The sequence below is a fragment of the Daldinia caldariorum genome (assembly GCF_022478825.1).
Source record: "Daldinia caldariorum strain CBS 122874 unplaced genomic scaffold F4812scaffold_13, whole genome shotgun sequence".
NCBI classification, from domain to species: Eukaryota; Fungi; Ascomycota; class Sordariomycetes; order Xylariales; family Hypoxylaceae; genus Daldinia; species Daldinia caldariorum.
In genome coordinates this window covers 398,480-410,494 of record NW_025953049.1, presented here as the reverse complement: position 1 = coordinate 410,494, position 12,015 = coordinate 398,480, and the positions used below count along the sequence as shown (strand labels likewise).

General features: G+C 48.7%; 5 protein-coding genes across 5 annotated transcripts; 2 read left to right on the top strand and 3 right to left on the bottom strand.

Annotated features, from left to right (window-relative positions):
- Window positions 1-49: 49 nt before the first annotated feature.
- Window positions 50-1,239, bottom strand: F4812DRAFT_460989 (family A G protein-coupled receptor-like protein; the record flags this gene model as incomplete). The annotated part of the gene is made up of 5 exons (XM_047937791.1): window positions 50-287; window positions 340-644; window positions 718-894; window positions 955-1,021; window positions 1,085-1,239. The coding sequence occupies 5 exons, from the start codon at window positions 1,237-1,239 to the stop codon at window positions 50-52; spliced, it is 942 nt and encodes a 313-aa protein (XP_047788325.1).
- A 1,157-nt stretch (window positions 1,240-2,396) lies between these two features.
- On the top strand, window positions 2,397-4,713 carry F4812DRAFT_435545 (uncharacterized protein). The gene is made up of 2 exons (XM_047934770.1): window positions 2,397-3,077; window positions 3,142-4,713. Exons 1-2 carry the CDS (start codon window positions 2,697-2,699, stop codon window positions 4,234-4,236), a joined length of 1,476 nt encoding a protein of 491 aa, XP_047788324.1. The 5' UTR covers window positions 2,397-2,696; the 3' UTR covers window positions 4,237-4,713.
- Window positions 4,714-5,191: 478 nt separating this feature from the next.
- F4812DRAFT_93051 (replication factor-a protein) lies at window positions 5,192-7,589 on the bottom strand. The gene is made up of 5 exons (XM_047939549.1): window positions 7,331-7,589; window positions 7,106-7,275; window positions 6,955-7,045; window positions 5,428-6,891; window positions 5,192-5,324 (listed from the first exon to the last, which is right to left on the bottom strand). Exons 1-5 carry the CDS (start codon window positions 7,375-7,377, stop codon window positions 5,228-5,230), a joined length of 1,869 nt encoding a protein of 622 aa, XP_047788323.1. The 5' UTR covers window positions 7,378-7,589; the 3' UTR covers window positions 5,192-5,227.
- Window positions 7,590-8,026: 437 nt separating this feature from the next.
- F4812DRAFT_460986 (alpha/beta-hydrolase) lies at window positions 8,027-9,233 on the top strand (the record flags this gene model as incomplete). The annotated part of the gene is made up of 4 exons (XM_047937790.1): window positions 8,027-8,147; window positions 8,206-8,255; window positions 8,321-8,448; window positions 8,549-9,233. 4 exons carry the CDS (start codon window positions 8,027-8,029, stop codon window positions 9,231-9,233), a joined length of 984 nt encoding a protein of 327 aa, XP_047788322.1.
- A 79-nt stretch (window positions 9,234-9,312) lies between these two features.
- On the bottom strand, window positions 9,313-10,982 carry F4812DRAFT_93033 (quinone oxidoreductase putative). Its single transcript, XM_047939548.1, has 3 exons — window positions 10,565-10,982; window positions 10,048-10,487; window positions 9,313-9,934 (listed from the first exon to the last, which is right to left on the bottom strand). Exons 1-3 carry the CDS (start codon window positions 10,587-10,589, stop codon window positions 9,392-9,394), a joined length of 1,008 nt encoding a protein of 335 aa, XP_047788321.1. The 5' UTR covers window positions 10,590-10,982; the 3' UTR covers window positions 9,313-9,391.
- Window positions 10,983-12,015: the final 1,033 nt, after the last annotated feature.

Below are 12,015 nucleotides of genomic sequence, written 5' to 3'. Positions count from 1 at the left end.
TACGCAATGAGCCTAGTTGTCGTCAAGCGTACCCCCTTCTCCTACCTGTCTAATTATCAGTGATACCCAAGGAATAGAAAATGAGGAGACCTACACGAATGGCTCCATCGTGGGAGATGCCATGTGACCAGAAACCATCGACGGTTGGTGACGTTAAAGCCATATTTTCGTGTGTTAGCAACAACCAGAACCCGAACACTCCCTTTGCAAAAACATCGAGAATGGCGTATGCGATGATCTCGCCGTCGACATTGACGCGGCGGGCACCATCAGCGACAGCCCATACGCTACGGACGTTAATACAACGTTCAGTTTAGGAGGATAGGTGAGGCTTCTTACATGGGATATGCAGTCCACAAGAGGAGAGTGAAGAGAGAAATAGCCCCGAAGAAAGCCCTGATCTTGTTGTCCCTGGCCGATGTGGCGTGGCGCCCTTTGTAGCCAATCTGGTAGACGACGTTGAGGTAAGCAACGCAGGCAATGGCATACCATCCCCAGCCTTGAGCCTCATGTCTCGCGAAAGCCGCGAAGAGACCGGCTAGGATCATGATCACGTCTGAAACAATGGTTACGAGGATGCTGGCGCCGTTGATGCCGGCGAGGAGACATAAGTCTAGCAAGAGGAGAGGTGTTGTGAGTGACCACTAGTAACGTTAATTGGTAAGTAATCCCTAAGGGGTAGAAGAAGACTTTGATGGGGGGGTGGATTGTACTGACGTCGACATAACGGGCCCAGTAGATATCACGAATGACGATCTCTACGACCGTGCCGTGCTTCGACCTCTCGGTTACATAGGGGTGGGGAGTTATACCATCACCCGTAGCCATGGCGTAGTAAGATAAAAAGCCGATCGTGGTAACCAACGCCGTTATTATGTGGAAGAGACGTTTTTGCTAACCATTGGTTAACCTCTTAAACCTTTTATTGGGTCTTGAATGATATAATATCCTTACCACGGGAACTCTCGTGGCCATGACGTAAAATGCGAGCGAAGACAGGCCCATCAAGATGCAGACCACCCTGAAATAGATCGTGTAAGTATGTACCTGATATTCGTATCTCGTTCTTGGCCGGAAGACTTACCATAAGGTCCTCTTGCCTACTTCACTTGAAGTATGGTAGTATATCCGAGGAAGGTCTGGTGGGATCACAGTAGGCAACGGCACGTGGTTAGTCTTGGGAGGATGTAGCATAGTAGCTACTCGAGTGGCCTCTTGGATCTCCTGCGGGATGAACATGGCGATGATATTAACTTCACCTAGGCCTATCGAAGTTGGAATAATTCCAACTGGAAGGCTTGGACTTTGGATCGACAAATAGGAGTCGATTAAGGGAAAGAGAATAAAAGAAAAGGACAGACAATGTAACTGAAGAGAATATACAACATAAAATCGTTGGACCAAGGCTCGGTATTTAAGAACATTGTGAATAAGGGGCGAACAGTGGTGTCGTCACTCTTAGTAGGTGGTGTAAGGACCAACCAATAGGATGTTGAGAGCACACTCGAATTAGGTATTCCATTGCATCTTCAAACCTAGTAAAAGTCCTAGTACGGCTTCCTACATAGTACAGCAAAACAAGACACTCCTTTCTAGGTTATATACCTGCGTAAGGTGCTTGGGGGCTGAGAGGGGCGACTTGATCATCTCCATCCTACTAAATGGACTTCTATGCACAATTCTATATACATAACTGGAACAAAGAAGATGGCGGTACTGCTAGAAATTATGGCCGTGGTATATAGCGTCCGTGTGTATTGGACTTGAAGGCCTGGATGGTGAATCAGTGCATAACAGCTAAATTATAGGTATATAATGAATTATATATCATGATGACTAGAGGTACCTGCTGAACATTTCAAGCTGAAGTCCTGAAACAGTACGACCTTGACTTTACTGACTGGATAGTTATTTGAGCTTTGGTAAAATGAACTGGCACTACCTGGTAGTTATATGCTGTACAATTTAGCACCGGTATATTTGTAAGTGATGGTATGGACATTTAAAGAGTAAAAGAAAGGAACGGGGTGGCTGAGGTGGCGTGGCGTACCTATTGTAAAAGCTGCCCCGCCCCCGGAAAATGGTACTTGAGTACATTACAGTAAAACCCTACCATAACGAATTGGAAAAAACAGCGAATCAGATTTGTTATGGTGTAAATTCGCTTTAGAGAGTAAAATGGAGCTAGTACCAAAGGGGTAAGGGGTAGTAAATACGTACCTAACGATTGAAAAAGTCAAAAGTCTATCGAAGTTAAGGATAACTTTTCCAAAAGTAGCTTAGGTTTTCCTAAAACAATATAGCGTTACTTACTTTAAACGAATTTAGTAGTGACTAAGCATGAAATTTAACGAAATTCGTTAACAAAAAATATTCGTTATGGTACGGTTTTACTGTAACAGTAAATCGTACATGTCCTTTCTCTCATTTCTGCCCCACCAAAGACAAGGCAGCTGCTAGCTTTCCCGTTGAAGCTCTCTTTTGTCCCACCCCCACGTCAACTAAAGACTTCGTCCTCTCCAAGACTTAACAACCAACAAGTACAAATATGAAATTCTGATCAATCGCAACACAAAATAATAAAACACATTTCAGACTTCGGCGATACCCAGCATCTAGTAAGAATAAAAGGAATACGATCCGTGTTATAGTGTTATCGTGCTATCGTTTCACTCGCCTTGAGCGTCCCATCAACTATGGATCAACTCGCGGCGACGCTCTTGGCATTCCCAGAATCCAACAATGTCGATTACAGCCTTGTCGACAATCCCACTTTCGACGCCAACTCGAAGCAACATGTTAGCAGACTCTCAAAGCTACTCAAGGATCAAACTGCCTTACTGGTTATCCACGGCCATGAACTTATCAACCTACTTGACCCAGCCATAAATACCTTATCATATATCGCAGTTCTTCATACCCTCCTTCTACCTAGTCCAGCTTCGTCTATCCCTTACGATATTCTTCTGAACAAATTCGTGCACTTCTTATGCGTCTTTGATGCGCGCCAAGCACGATATGCCAAAGGCCACCTGTATGACATTTTACTTGCTGCTGGAAATGGCCAATATCTACCTGTAAGCTCTCGGCATCTGTCACCTATCACTTCCTCGAACAGAACACTAATCATATTTTTTTTAGCCCTCCGTGGCAGTCCGTGCCCTTGCAACAGCTATCCTGCGACTCGACCCGACCGGAAGTATCCTTACCATGTCCCACCTGAACCTTGCCAAACTCGCCTACAAGACCGATAACATCGAGCCGGCCCTCCCAGTACTCGACAAGAATATCATATACTTCCCCGGCATGGCCAGCTATGGCGAGCCTAAATTCCTTTGCGACTTATCTCTACCACCTCCAGCTTACCTCTCCCGAGAAACAGGACTTGCTACCCAATTGAAACCCAATCTGATCTTGGAATACGATATATTCCGCGGCATGTCCTATTGTACCTTGAGAGATTGGGCGAAAGCCTACGACGCTTTCGTAAGAGTCATCACATATCCTGCGCGCGAGGGGAGCGCAAGCAAGATTATGGTGGAGGCTTATAAGAAGTGGGTGCTGGTCAGCTTGCTCTCCACGGGCAAGCTCTCGGAGCTCCCGTCGTACACGGGGGCAGCAGCGAGCAAGATGTATGGAAATCTCGGAAAGTCGTATACGGCGCTCGCAGTGCTATTTACAGCCGACAACGCCGAAGCACTGAAGGCCGAGGTTGACAAGAACGCGCAGACGTGGACGGAAGATGGAAATACCGGGCTGGTCCAGGAAGTCCTCGCGGCGTATCAGAAGTGGCAGGTTCTGGGACTGGAGCAGATCTACTCCAAGATCTCGCTCGCCGAGATCCGCGAACAGACCACGAGCGCCGAGACGGGACAGGCGCTCCAGAAGGACGAGGACGTGGAGACGCTGGTCCAGAACATGATAATATCCGGCATGCTGAACGGGGTCATCGAGAAGAATGACGACGGCACGGCTTTCCTTACATTCCTATCCCCGTCCGCGCAACTTTCCGAGAAGGAATTCGCCAAGGAGCTTGCCGGCACGGCGGCCCGCCTTAAGCAGCTGCAGCCCATCTTCAAGACGACCAAGGAGCGCCTGGGCACTAGCAAGGAGTATATTAAGCACCTAGCCAAGGAGAAGAGCAGGGCCGACAAGAGCGAACCCGACCCGACGCTCCTGTTCGACGCCCACGTCGACGATGAAGACCTGATGGGCGGCATAGTCGCTACCGGCTGAGCGGAGGCCAAAATGCTGCTTATCACTCACTACCCCATTCTACCGGTCTTCCCGAACTAGAATCCGGATATCTAGATACTTAACGAAGCGTCGGCATGTTTAAGGCTGAAATCTTCATTCAAGCAAGCTTTGGACAGGTTGGAGGGAGGGGTCGCTGAAAACTAGATTTAGGGAGGTGCCGAGAAAAAAGAAAAAGAACAAATACAAAACAACCAGACATGTCATGATTGTACGTTCTTATGCGGCGGCGTTTAGAGGTCTGGCATTTTCCATCTGCAGGCAAAGCGGTGCCCTTCTCCCCCCCCTTCACCCACGGATATATGGCTTAGAATGCCATTTAGCTTAGCTAGAGAGATAGTGACGACAGGGTGAGAAATCTGAAGATTTCTCTCTCTTTTTATCTCACTCGCAGTGTGTTAGATAGAGACCCTAGCAGATGAGTTAATAAGAATTAAAAAAGCACTGATATCCCCCCCCCCCCCATTCATTTATCACTGATTGATTGTTCATTACAAATTTGTATCATTAAGCGCGTATTCCTCTCTTCTTCTTCATAATAGTAGTAGTGATAGTAGCATACAACGTAGATATGTGCCGTGCCGTGTGGCCTTCAGCCCGATTTCCCTAGTCCTCCTAGCTAGCTCTCATTCAGTTCCGGTTCAGGTTATTGACAAATAGCTTTGTCCTAGTAGATGTCGTATCTACGATGGATCCAAGGCTAACAAGCTCGGGAGATTCCAAATACCAAATAGCAGCAGCATCGTGTCTCATCGGGGGGGGGGGGCTATACGGGGGCCCACGGACACCGCTGGTCATGAATGTATCTTTCTGGTGGCGCACCAAACTCGATAATAAGAAGTTTCGCCTGCCTGATCCTCTCGCGTTCCGTCGATTCCATACTCCATTAGGAGGCACATAGCTCTCTAGCAAGCGCTGATAACACATGTGAGCGTCATATGATGATGACGATGATGGGGTCGAAGAGCTGCGATCACGAGCTGATGCCAAACTGCTTGATCATATCGGATAGCTTCAGAGCCTCCGCTCGGAAGTCCAGCTGGTTGGCACCCATTACCTGGTAGCGTACCCTGCAGACCGCATTAGCCATCTCCACGTCTTCTACAATAGGCACCATATCATATCACAAGAGGGTTTAGTAAATAGGTAGGAGGTAGATAATGAACCACATACCTTGTGACGTCGCCGTACGTATCTTCCTTGGCGCGGCATCTGAAATTGAATTTGGTACAGTTAGCAGCTTCGAATATAGCGGGGAATCGGTCTTCGTCGTTCTCCTTGATCTCCATGAGCTCGTCGGCCGTCATGCCCATGATGATGCGTCCGATGTCGTCGAAGCACGATAGCCAGAGCTGACCGGTGTGGTCGTTGACGTTTACGCTCATAATGTATCTCCATTGCGGCCGCGGGTGAGCGATGTCGCACTTCTCGCACCGCCACGTGCCATCGCCTTGGTCAACGACCTTCTTGTTGCACTGCTCGCTGCTGCACGCGGGGTATGCGAAGTTCTCCTGCTTGATGTACACGATTGTGGCTTTCAGGTTGAAATAGATCTGACCCTCGGTCCCGAGGCCCTCGTCCTTTACCTGGGAAATGACCTTCGTCTGGTCAGCACGGCCTGTTGCGGCACCCATAGATGCCATATTATTGTGAGTGGCGAAGTTATTGGTGCGGCCTTGCGAGTCGTACCAGCCCTTTAGACGGTGGGCCTCTTCGATGTCGGGATCAACGCTCATGGTGCCAGAAGAGAGGAGGGAGAGCGATCGACCACCGAAGTCAGACACCTTCGCGCCCTTGAAGGCCACAATGGACTCGGGCTGAGTAGCAAATGTAGTGGCTGTCTTCCCCCATATAGTAAGACGTACGGAGAATTGCGTGTCGTCAACCAGAGTTAATTCGCGCTTATCGAATGGCTTTCCGGAAGTCTTGGACGTGATGGAAGAGACCTCGCCAACTTCCTTCAGGACGCCAATAATATCAACCGTAGCATCCTTCTCGACACGCTGGAGCTCTTCGATGTTGACAAAGTTGAAGCGGACTTGTGGCACACTAGATTGATCCTCGGCTTTCTCAATGACCGTATCTCGCTCGAAAACAAGCTCATAGTCATTAGGGAGATTGGTAAACTGCTTTTTTGCGAAGCCGACACGGCAAGGATTGCTAACATAGTAAACCTGGCCCTCTTGTAATAAGTCGTAAAACTGATCGCATTGCTCGTTGAACCCGGTCGCCTTGATCTCGCCACTTTCGTCGAGAAAATTGACGGAAAATAGCTTGCCTTCGCCGGAGGCCTTGTGCCACGTCTTGATTTCCGACTTCTGGGATACACGTGCCTTGATAGTCCACTTGTGCGCATAGGGGGAGAGCGCCTCGATGGGGTAGATGACAGGGTTTCCATTGCTACGGGGTGCGTTATTCGTAATGCCGCCCATGCGTGACGACATAGGTTCTGATTTAACTGGTTCCGATTTGACTGGTGCTGAAGACTCCGTCTTTGCGCCGTAGAAATTTGATCCGCCTATGGCTGCATTTGGTGGATTGGCATCTTGCGGCTTAGCTTCGAATGCCTGGGGTTCGCCGATCCGGTCATGGACACCGAGCTCTGTGGCAACGTCAAGGTCTAGGATAATTAAAATGCTATACATTGTTAGTTGCTGCTATACGTTGTCCTACGTCGGAAGGATTTTGTTTAATGCTCACTTTTTTCCCTTCACTGAATTTGCTTGATACGACTTCACCCTAACCAGAGCCCCGCGGACGAGAGATCCGTCGTGAATTACGTGGTTGGCCTCTATAAGATCTTGTAAGTATTACTTTGTCGCACTCTTGCGATCGAGGTATCGAGACGTACGTGTTGCCAACATGCACTGGACATAATTGCGTATATCGCTTAGGACGACACGATAGCGCTCGGGTTGGCCAGCAGCGCCTTGCTGCGGTGCAAGGGGCTTAATCTGTAGACATTGTAGGACGGGAACTGGGAAGAGCTGGCCGACGTGGTCCGGATCGTTAAAGATGGCGCTGGAATCGTAAATTAGCACTTATCCAAGAAAATATCTTACGGATGTTCGCATACTCTAGAGCCCCCTGGGTAATAGCTTGTTGCGCTCCTGCTGCTGACATTCTGAGGCTAGATTTTCTCCTTCTTTTTTTTTTTTTTTTTCCTTTTTTCCTTTTTGCCTTATTGTGTTATCTCTTTAAAGGCAGCAAGATGTGGAAGGCAAATGTTGCAATCAAGTTAGACTGTAGAAAAGGTCAATCTAATTAATAAACGCGTCGGCCCAAAAAGTCGCGTCCATAATTAAGTGTAGGTTACCTAGAGGCTAGTGGGTACTGTGGCGTGCCACGTCCTCTGAACCGCGGGGTTCAAACTTCAACGTTCTTTTAACTCTACACTAGCAATTTAGATCAAGTAAATGTACATATTTTGATACCTGATTACCGCGATGCTTCAGGTACTGAATACCAATGAGCGTGGGGCAATAAGCTGTAGCTAACCTAATACAACCAATTGCATGTAGAAGAGCTCTGAGACTTGTCAGCTGGCAGCTCCTTGTACGTCATTCTCTCAGGCGTCAGCATCTTCAGGCAGGCGTAGGCAGGTACCTACAAAGATCTAATGTAGCAGGTGCTTCGCCAAGCACAACCAATGCTCTCTACACATACAAATGTGTATTAGGGGTCTCTTACCTTTCGGATACACACTTCCTAAAGCTCTTCAAAATTGTGATTGTAACAATTGATTATTTACTCCATCATCATCATTATCATCATGGCGGACGCAGATGTAGCAACCAGATCCCCCGAGAGCGACGCTCAAGAGACCAGCAGTGCTCCCGCACAAACAGGTAGTCATACGATGGGCGAACACTGCACCTCCGACAGACCTACCCGTAAGTCGTCTTAAAACTACCGCGTCGACCAGTGTCGGCATTGACATTTATTACACAGCTGCCGGTCTGGCACCTAAAGGAGAACTAAGGAAACTCGGTGGTGTGGATGTCAGTCCTTCGATACAGCAATAGACGTTGTTTTTGCTTATAGGTCAACGCTCATGTTGTAGTAGGTCTATCTAGCAAAACCGGAAGCATATCCGACAAATCCATCCAAGCTTCTTCTCCTTCTTTCGAGCGGCACGGGAATCAAGTCGACAAACAATCAGATTCAAGCGGACAAGTTCGCCGATGAGGGTTTGTAAGTATATCTATATCAGCACGTTGAACATTTCATCTGCGCTCCAATACAAAGGCATATATATATTACTCGTAAAACTTGGTATTAATTCTTGAGGTAGTGTTGTTGTAATGCCAGACCTTTTCGAAGGCAACCCCGCGCCGAACTCCTCTCCCCTTTCCGAAGCCGAGGCACAAGGGGCCTCATTCCTCGACAAGCTCAAGTTCAAGGCTGTCGAGATCGCAAAGTCATTCGTGATAGACGAGTGGTTAGCACGTCATACGGAGGAAAAGGTCATGCCTATACTCGAGAAGGTTATTGACGCAGCTAAGGGCGAATTCGCCGATGCGGTCGGTAACGGAGGTGGCATATACGCAGTCGGCTATTGTTTCGGTGGACGATATGTGCTCTTGCTGGCTAGCGAGCGTAGCCGCGCCCAGACAGGTTGGACTGGTGCACAGAAACCTGCCGATGAAGAAGCAGGCGACGGGGCAAACTTATCAAAGAAGGGCCCATATATCAAAGCAGGTGCGCTGGCGCATGCAACTCTGGTGTCACCAGAAGACTTTCAGAGATTGAAGGCCCCCGTGAGCTTAGTCTGCGTAGAAAGCGATCCCCTATTCCCAGACGAAGTCCGGGAAACCGGGGAGAACATAATGTCGACGGAGAATGTGGAACATGAAGTTCAGGTCTATCCTGGTGTTCCGCATGGTTTTGCTGTCATCGGAGACTACGATGACGCCAACATCAAGGACGCCCAAATAACAGCCTTCGAGCAAATGCTAAGATGGCTCAAGGAACACTAGACAGGCAGCAGTAAGGTCAACTGATTTCACGGCGTTTTCTGGTTGTCTCTTAGTCAGGAGAGCATGGCGATGAAGGTTTCAAGTCCAGCAGTTGCGCAGATTCCGGTCATGAATAAAGCTTGAGATTTTGTTCGTATAACAGGTATATTACCTTCCTTCTATGGAACTGTGCAAATGATCTTCCCCGTCGTCTTATTTTCCTCCAGCAGCTGGTGCGCCTTGACAATCTCGTCCATAGGTAGAACCGTATCAATCAGAACCTTTAGTTTGCCGCTTTCAAAGTGAGGAATATATTCGGCCAGCTTGTCTCTCAACCGGCCTTGGTAATCAAGGTCCCTGCTCCGCAGCGTACTACCCTCAAGTCGAATTCGCTTGTAAAGTAGCATACTGTAATCCACCCCGTCAAGACGGGTACCACCCATCATGCCGAGGGCAACCCATCGGGCATCTCTTGCCGCAACCGTCAGGTTCTTCTGGAAGTAGCTAGCCCCGACGAAGTCTACGATAAGGTCAACACCCTTGCCACCCGTCGCCTCTAGGATCTCCTTGGCCCAGTCCTGCGTCTTGTAGTTGAACGCCTTGGTGGCGCCGAGCTCGCGCTCGACGAACCGGCATTTCTCGTCCGTGCCGGCCGTCGCGTAGACCGCGCTCGCACCGCTGTCGAGACTGAGCTGGATCCCTGCGATGCTGACACCGCTAGCCTATATAGAAGGTGAGATTAACTAGGTACCTAAACCTAGGCAGGCAATTCGAGACTGGGTTTATAGGGGGGGGAGGGGGGAGGGATAAGGGTGAGGAAGGGTGTTAGACTTACACCTGCATGCCACAGCACACTCTTCCCGGGTGCGAATTCACCCACCAAGTGCAGCGCCTGCGTCGCAGTGATCCACGTCTCGGGGATCCCCGCGGCGGTCTCCCAGGAGAAGCCGTCGGGCTTGTGCAGGAGCATCTTGGCGCTGACGGCGACGTACTCGGCGTAGGCGCCGCCGTAGGCGAGGCCGAACACGGCGTCGCCGTGCGCGAAGCCGCCGTGCGCGCCGGGCCCGAACGCCTCGATCGTCCCGCTGAACTCCACGCCCAGCGTCGCCGGCGCTTGCGGCGGCACCGGGTACTTCCCCTCCCGCTGGATCAGGTCCATGCGGTTCAGCCCGAAGGCTCTGACGCGCACCAGGGCCTCGCCCTCTTTGGGTTCCGGCTTCGGGGTCTGGGGGTTGATGAAGAGAGAGGTGGCGGGCCCTTTGCCGCCTTTGATGTCTGCGTTGGGGGTGGTTGTCGTTAGCTCTTCTCTCTCTTTTTTTCTTCTTTCTCTTATTCAATTATCAACTACTTACCGACTGCTTTCATCGTATTACTCATGTTGATTTAAGGAGAAGTCTTATTTATATATAAATACTATATTTTCCATATAAATATATACGAGTCTCAAAACCTTTTAAAAGGGTTTCGGCCAACCAAATACGGCTTTGCGATGGATATATAATATTTCGATTATGTGTATAAAAATGTCAAGTTTATCGATGATGTTAACTATTACTCGTATATACTCGGTTCAGATAAAGATTACCTTCGGTAGAGGTAGGTACGGCGTACGCTTTGAAATCAACTATATCTACAACTACCTTATTTGGACCCTCTAGCATCAGGTACCTAGCACCTACCTAGATTAACCCGCTGTCTAGCACCGTAAAGGCTGATGCTATGGAAGATGCTAGATGACATCAACGTTACTAAGCCAATTTTTACCACAAAATTTGGCCGCCTTTCGTGAACCCCGTAGGCCGAATCCCGATCTCTCTTTTCCACTTACTTATATCGGCATATGAAGGTCTCGAAAAGCTTCAAAGCATAGCGCACCTTGGCACCTTAAGAATAGTCCAAACTCTCCAGTCAATTCCATTTGTACGCGGTGATGCATTGTAGCGAGCTTGCACTCGAAGGATATAGTTTGCTCCAACAACCATATAACTGATTCTCCTGAGTTGAGGCCTGGCAAGTGAATGACAACATAATTTGCAGACTTTATACCCCTTTCGCATGTCTGTAAATTATTGTTATCCACTTGCCTGGTTCTCGACTACCTCTACCTCTTATCCTACTGCTTCATACTCTCCAGTTGTTTGGAGAGACCGCGACCACTGTGTGGATGGACAAATATGAATTACGTCTACCAGCTTATCCAGTCCGAGTCGCCAGGTTTCGTGAGCGCTCGCGGTGTCGAAATCGACGGTCAAAGGATAGTCATACGCTTGGATATTCCGTAAAGTTCATCAATATTTCCGGAGCGGTTCGACGAGACGTATTCTTTCGCATCTTGAAGCCAACGAGATCCGAAATAATGAATTTGCAACCCAATAAGCCGTCAGCCGTAGCAGTTATATACACGAGATTGCCTGGTAGCATTTGGCTAAGAGTATTTCACATCAAAAATACTCATCCCGCGACGACCTTTGAAAGTTGGACGAGTTCCTACATCGAGTAGAGAGTAAGGAGTACTTCGTAAAGGTTCGAAATGAATTATTACTTAGAGGTAAGCATGTGAGAAGGACCTTTCTTGATAGCCGAACGTATTGTACAAGTCCCATCTTCTTCTTCCTCAATGGTGCTTAGGCGCTTAGGCGGTAAGGAACGTACGAGAGAGCAGCATAATAAAGGACAAACACGACCGCAGGCAAGTGCGCATGCTTATTGGTAGCCCTGCGTTATGAATCAAGATCTCGTATGGATTTGATTACCGTGGCAGCGGTTGCATCGAAGATCTCTTAACTCGACTATGTGGGAATGG

Coding starts and splice junctions, on each gene's coding strand:
- F4812DRAFT_435545 (XM_047934770.1), top strand. CDS start 2,697: ATGGATCAACTCGCGGCGACGCTCTTGGCATTCCCAGAATCCAACAAT. Junction 3,078..3,141: donor GAAATGGCCAATATCTACCT/GTAAGCTCTCGG, acceptor TATTTTTTTTAG/CCCTCCGTGGCAGTCCGTGC.
- F4812DRAFT_93051 (XM_047939549.1), bottom strand. CDS start 7,377: ATGTCAGCAGCAGGAGCGCAACAAGCTATTACCCAGGGGGCTCTAGA. Junction 7,046..7,105: donor CCAGTGCATGTTGGCAACAC/GTACGTCTCGAT, acceptor AAGATCTTATAG/AGGCCAACCACGTAATTCAC. Junction 5,325..5,427: donor ACGTACGGCGACGTCACAAG/GTATGTGGTTCA, acceptor TGCGGTCTGCAG/GGTACGCTACCAGGTAATGG.
- F4812DRAFT_93033 (XM_047939548.1), bottom strand. CDS start 10,589: ATGAGTAATACGATGAAAGCAGTCG. Junction 10,488..10,564: donor TAATACGATGAAAGCAGTCG/GTAAGTAGTTGA, acceptor CCCCCAACGCAG/ACATCAAAGGCGGCAAAGGG. Junction 9,935..10,047: donor GTGTGCTGTGGCATGCAGGT/GTAAGTCTAACA, acceptor CCTTCTATATAG/GCTAGCGGTGTCAGCATCGC.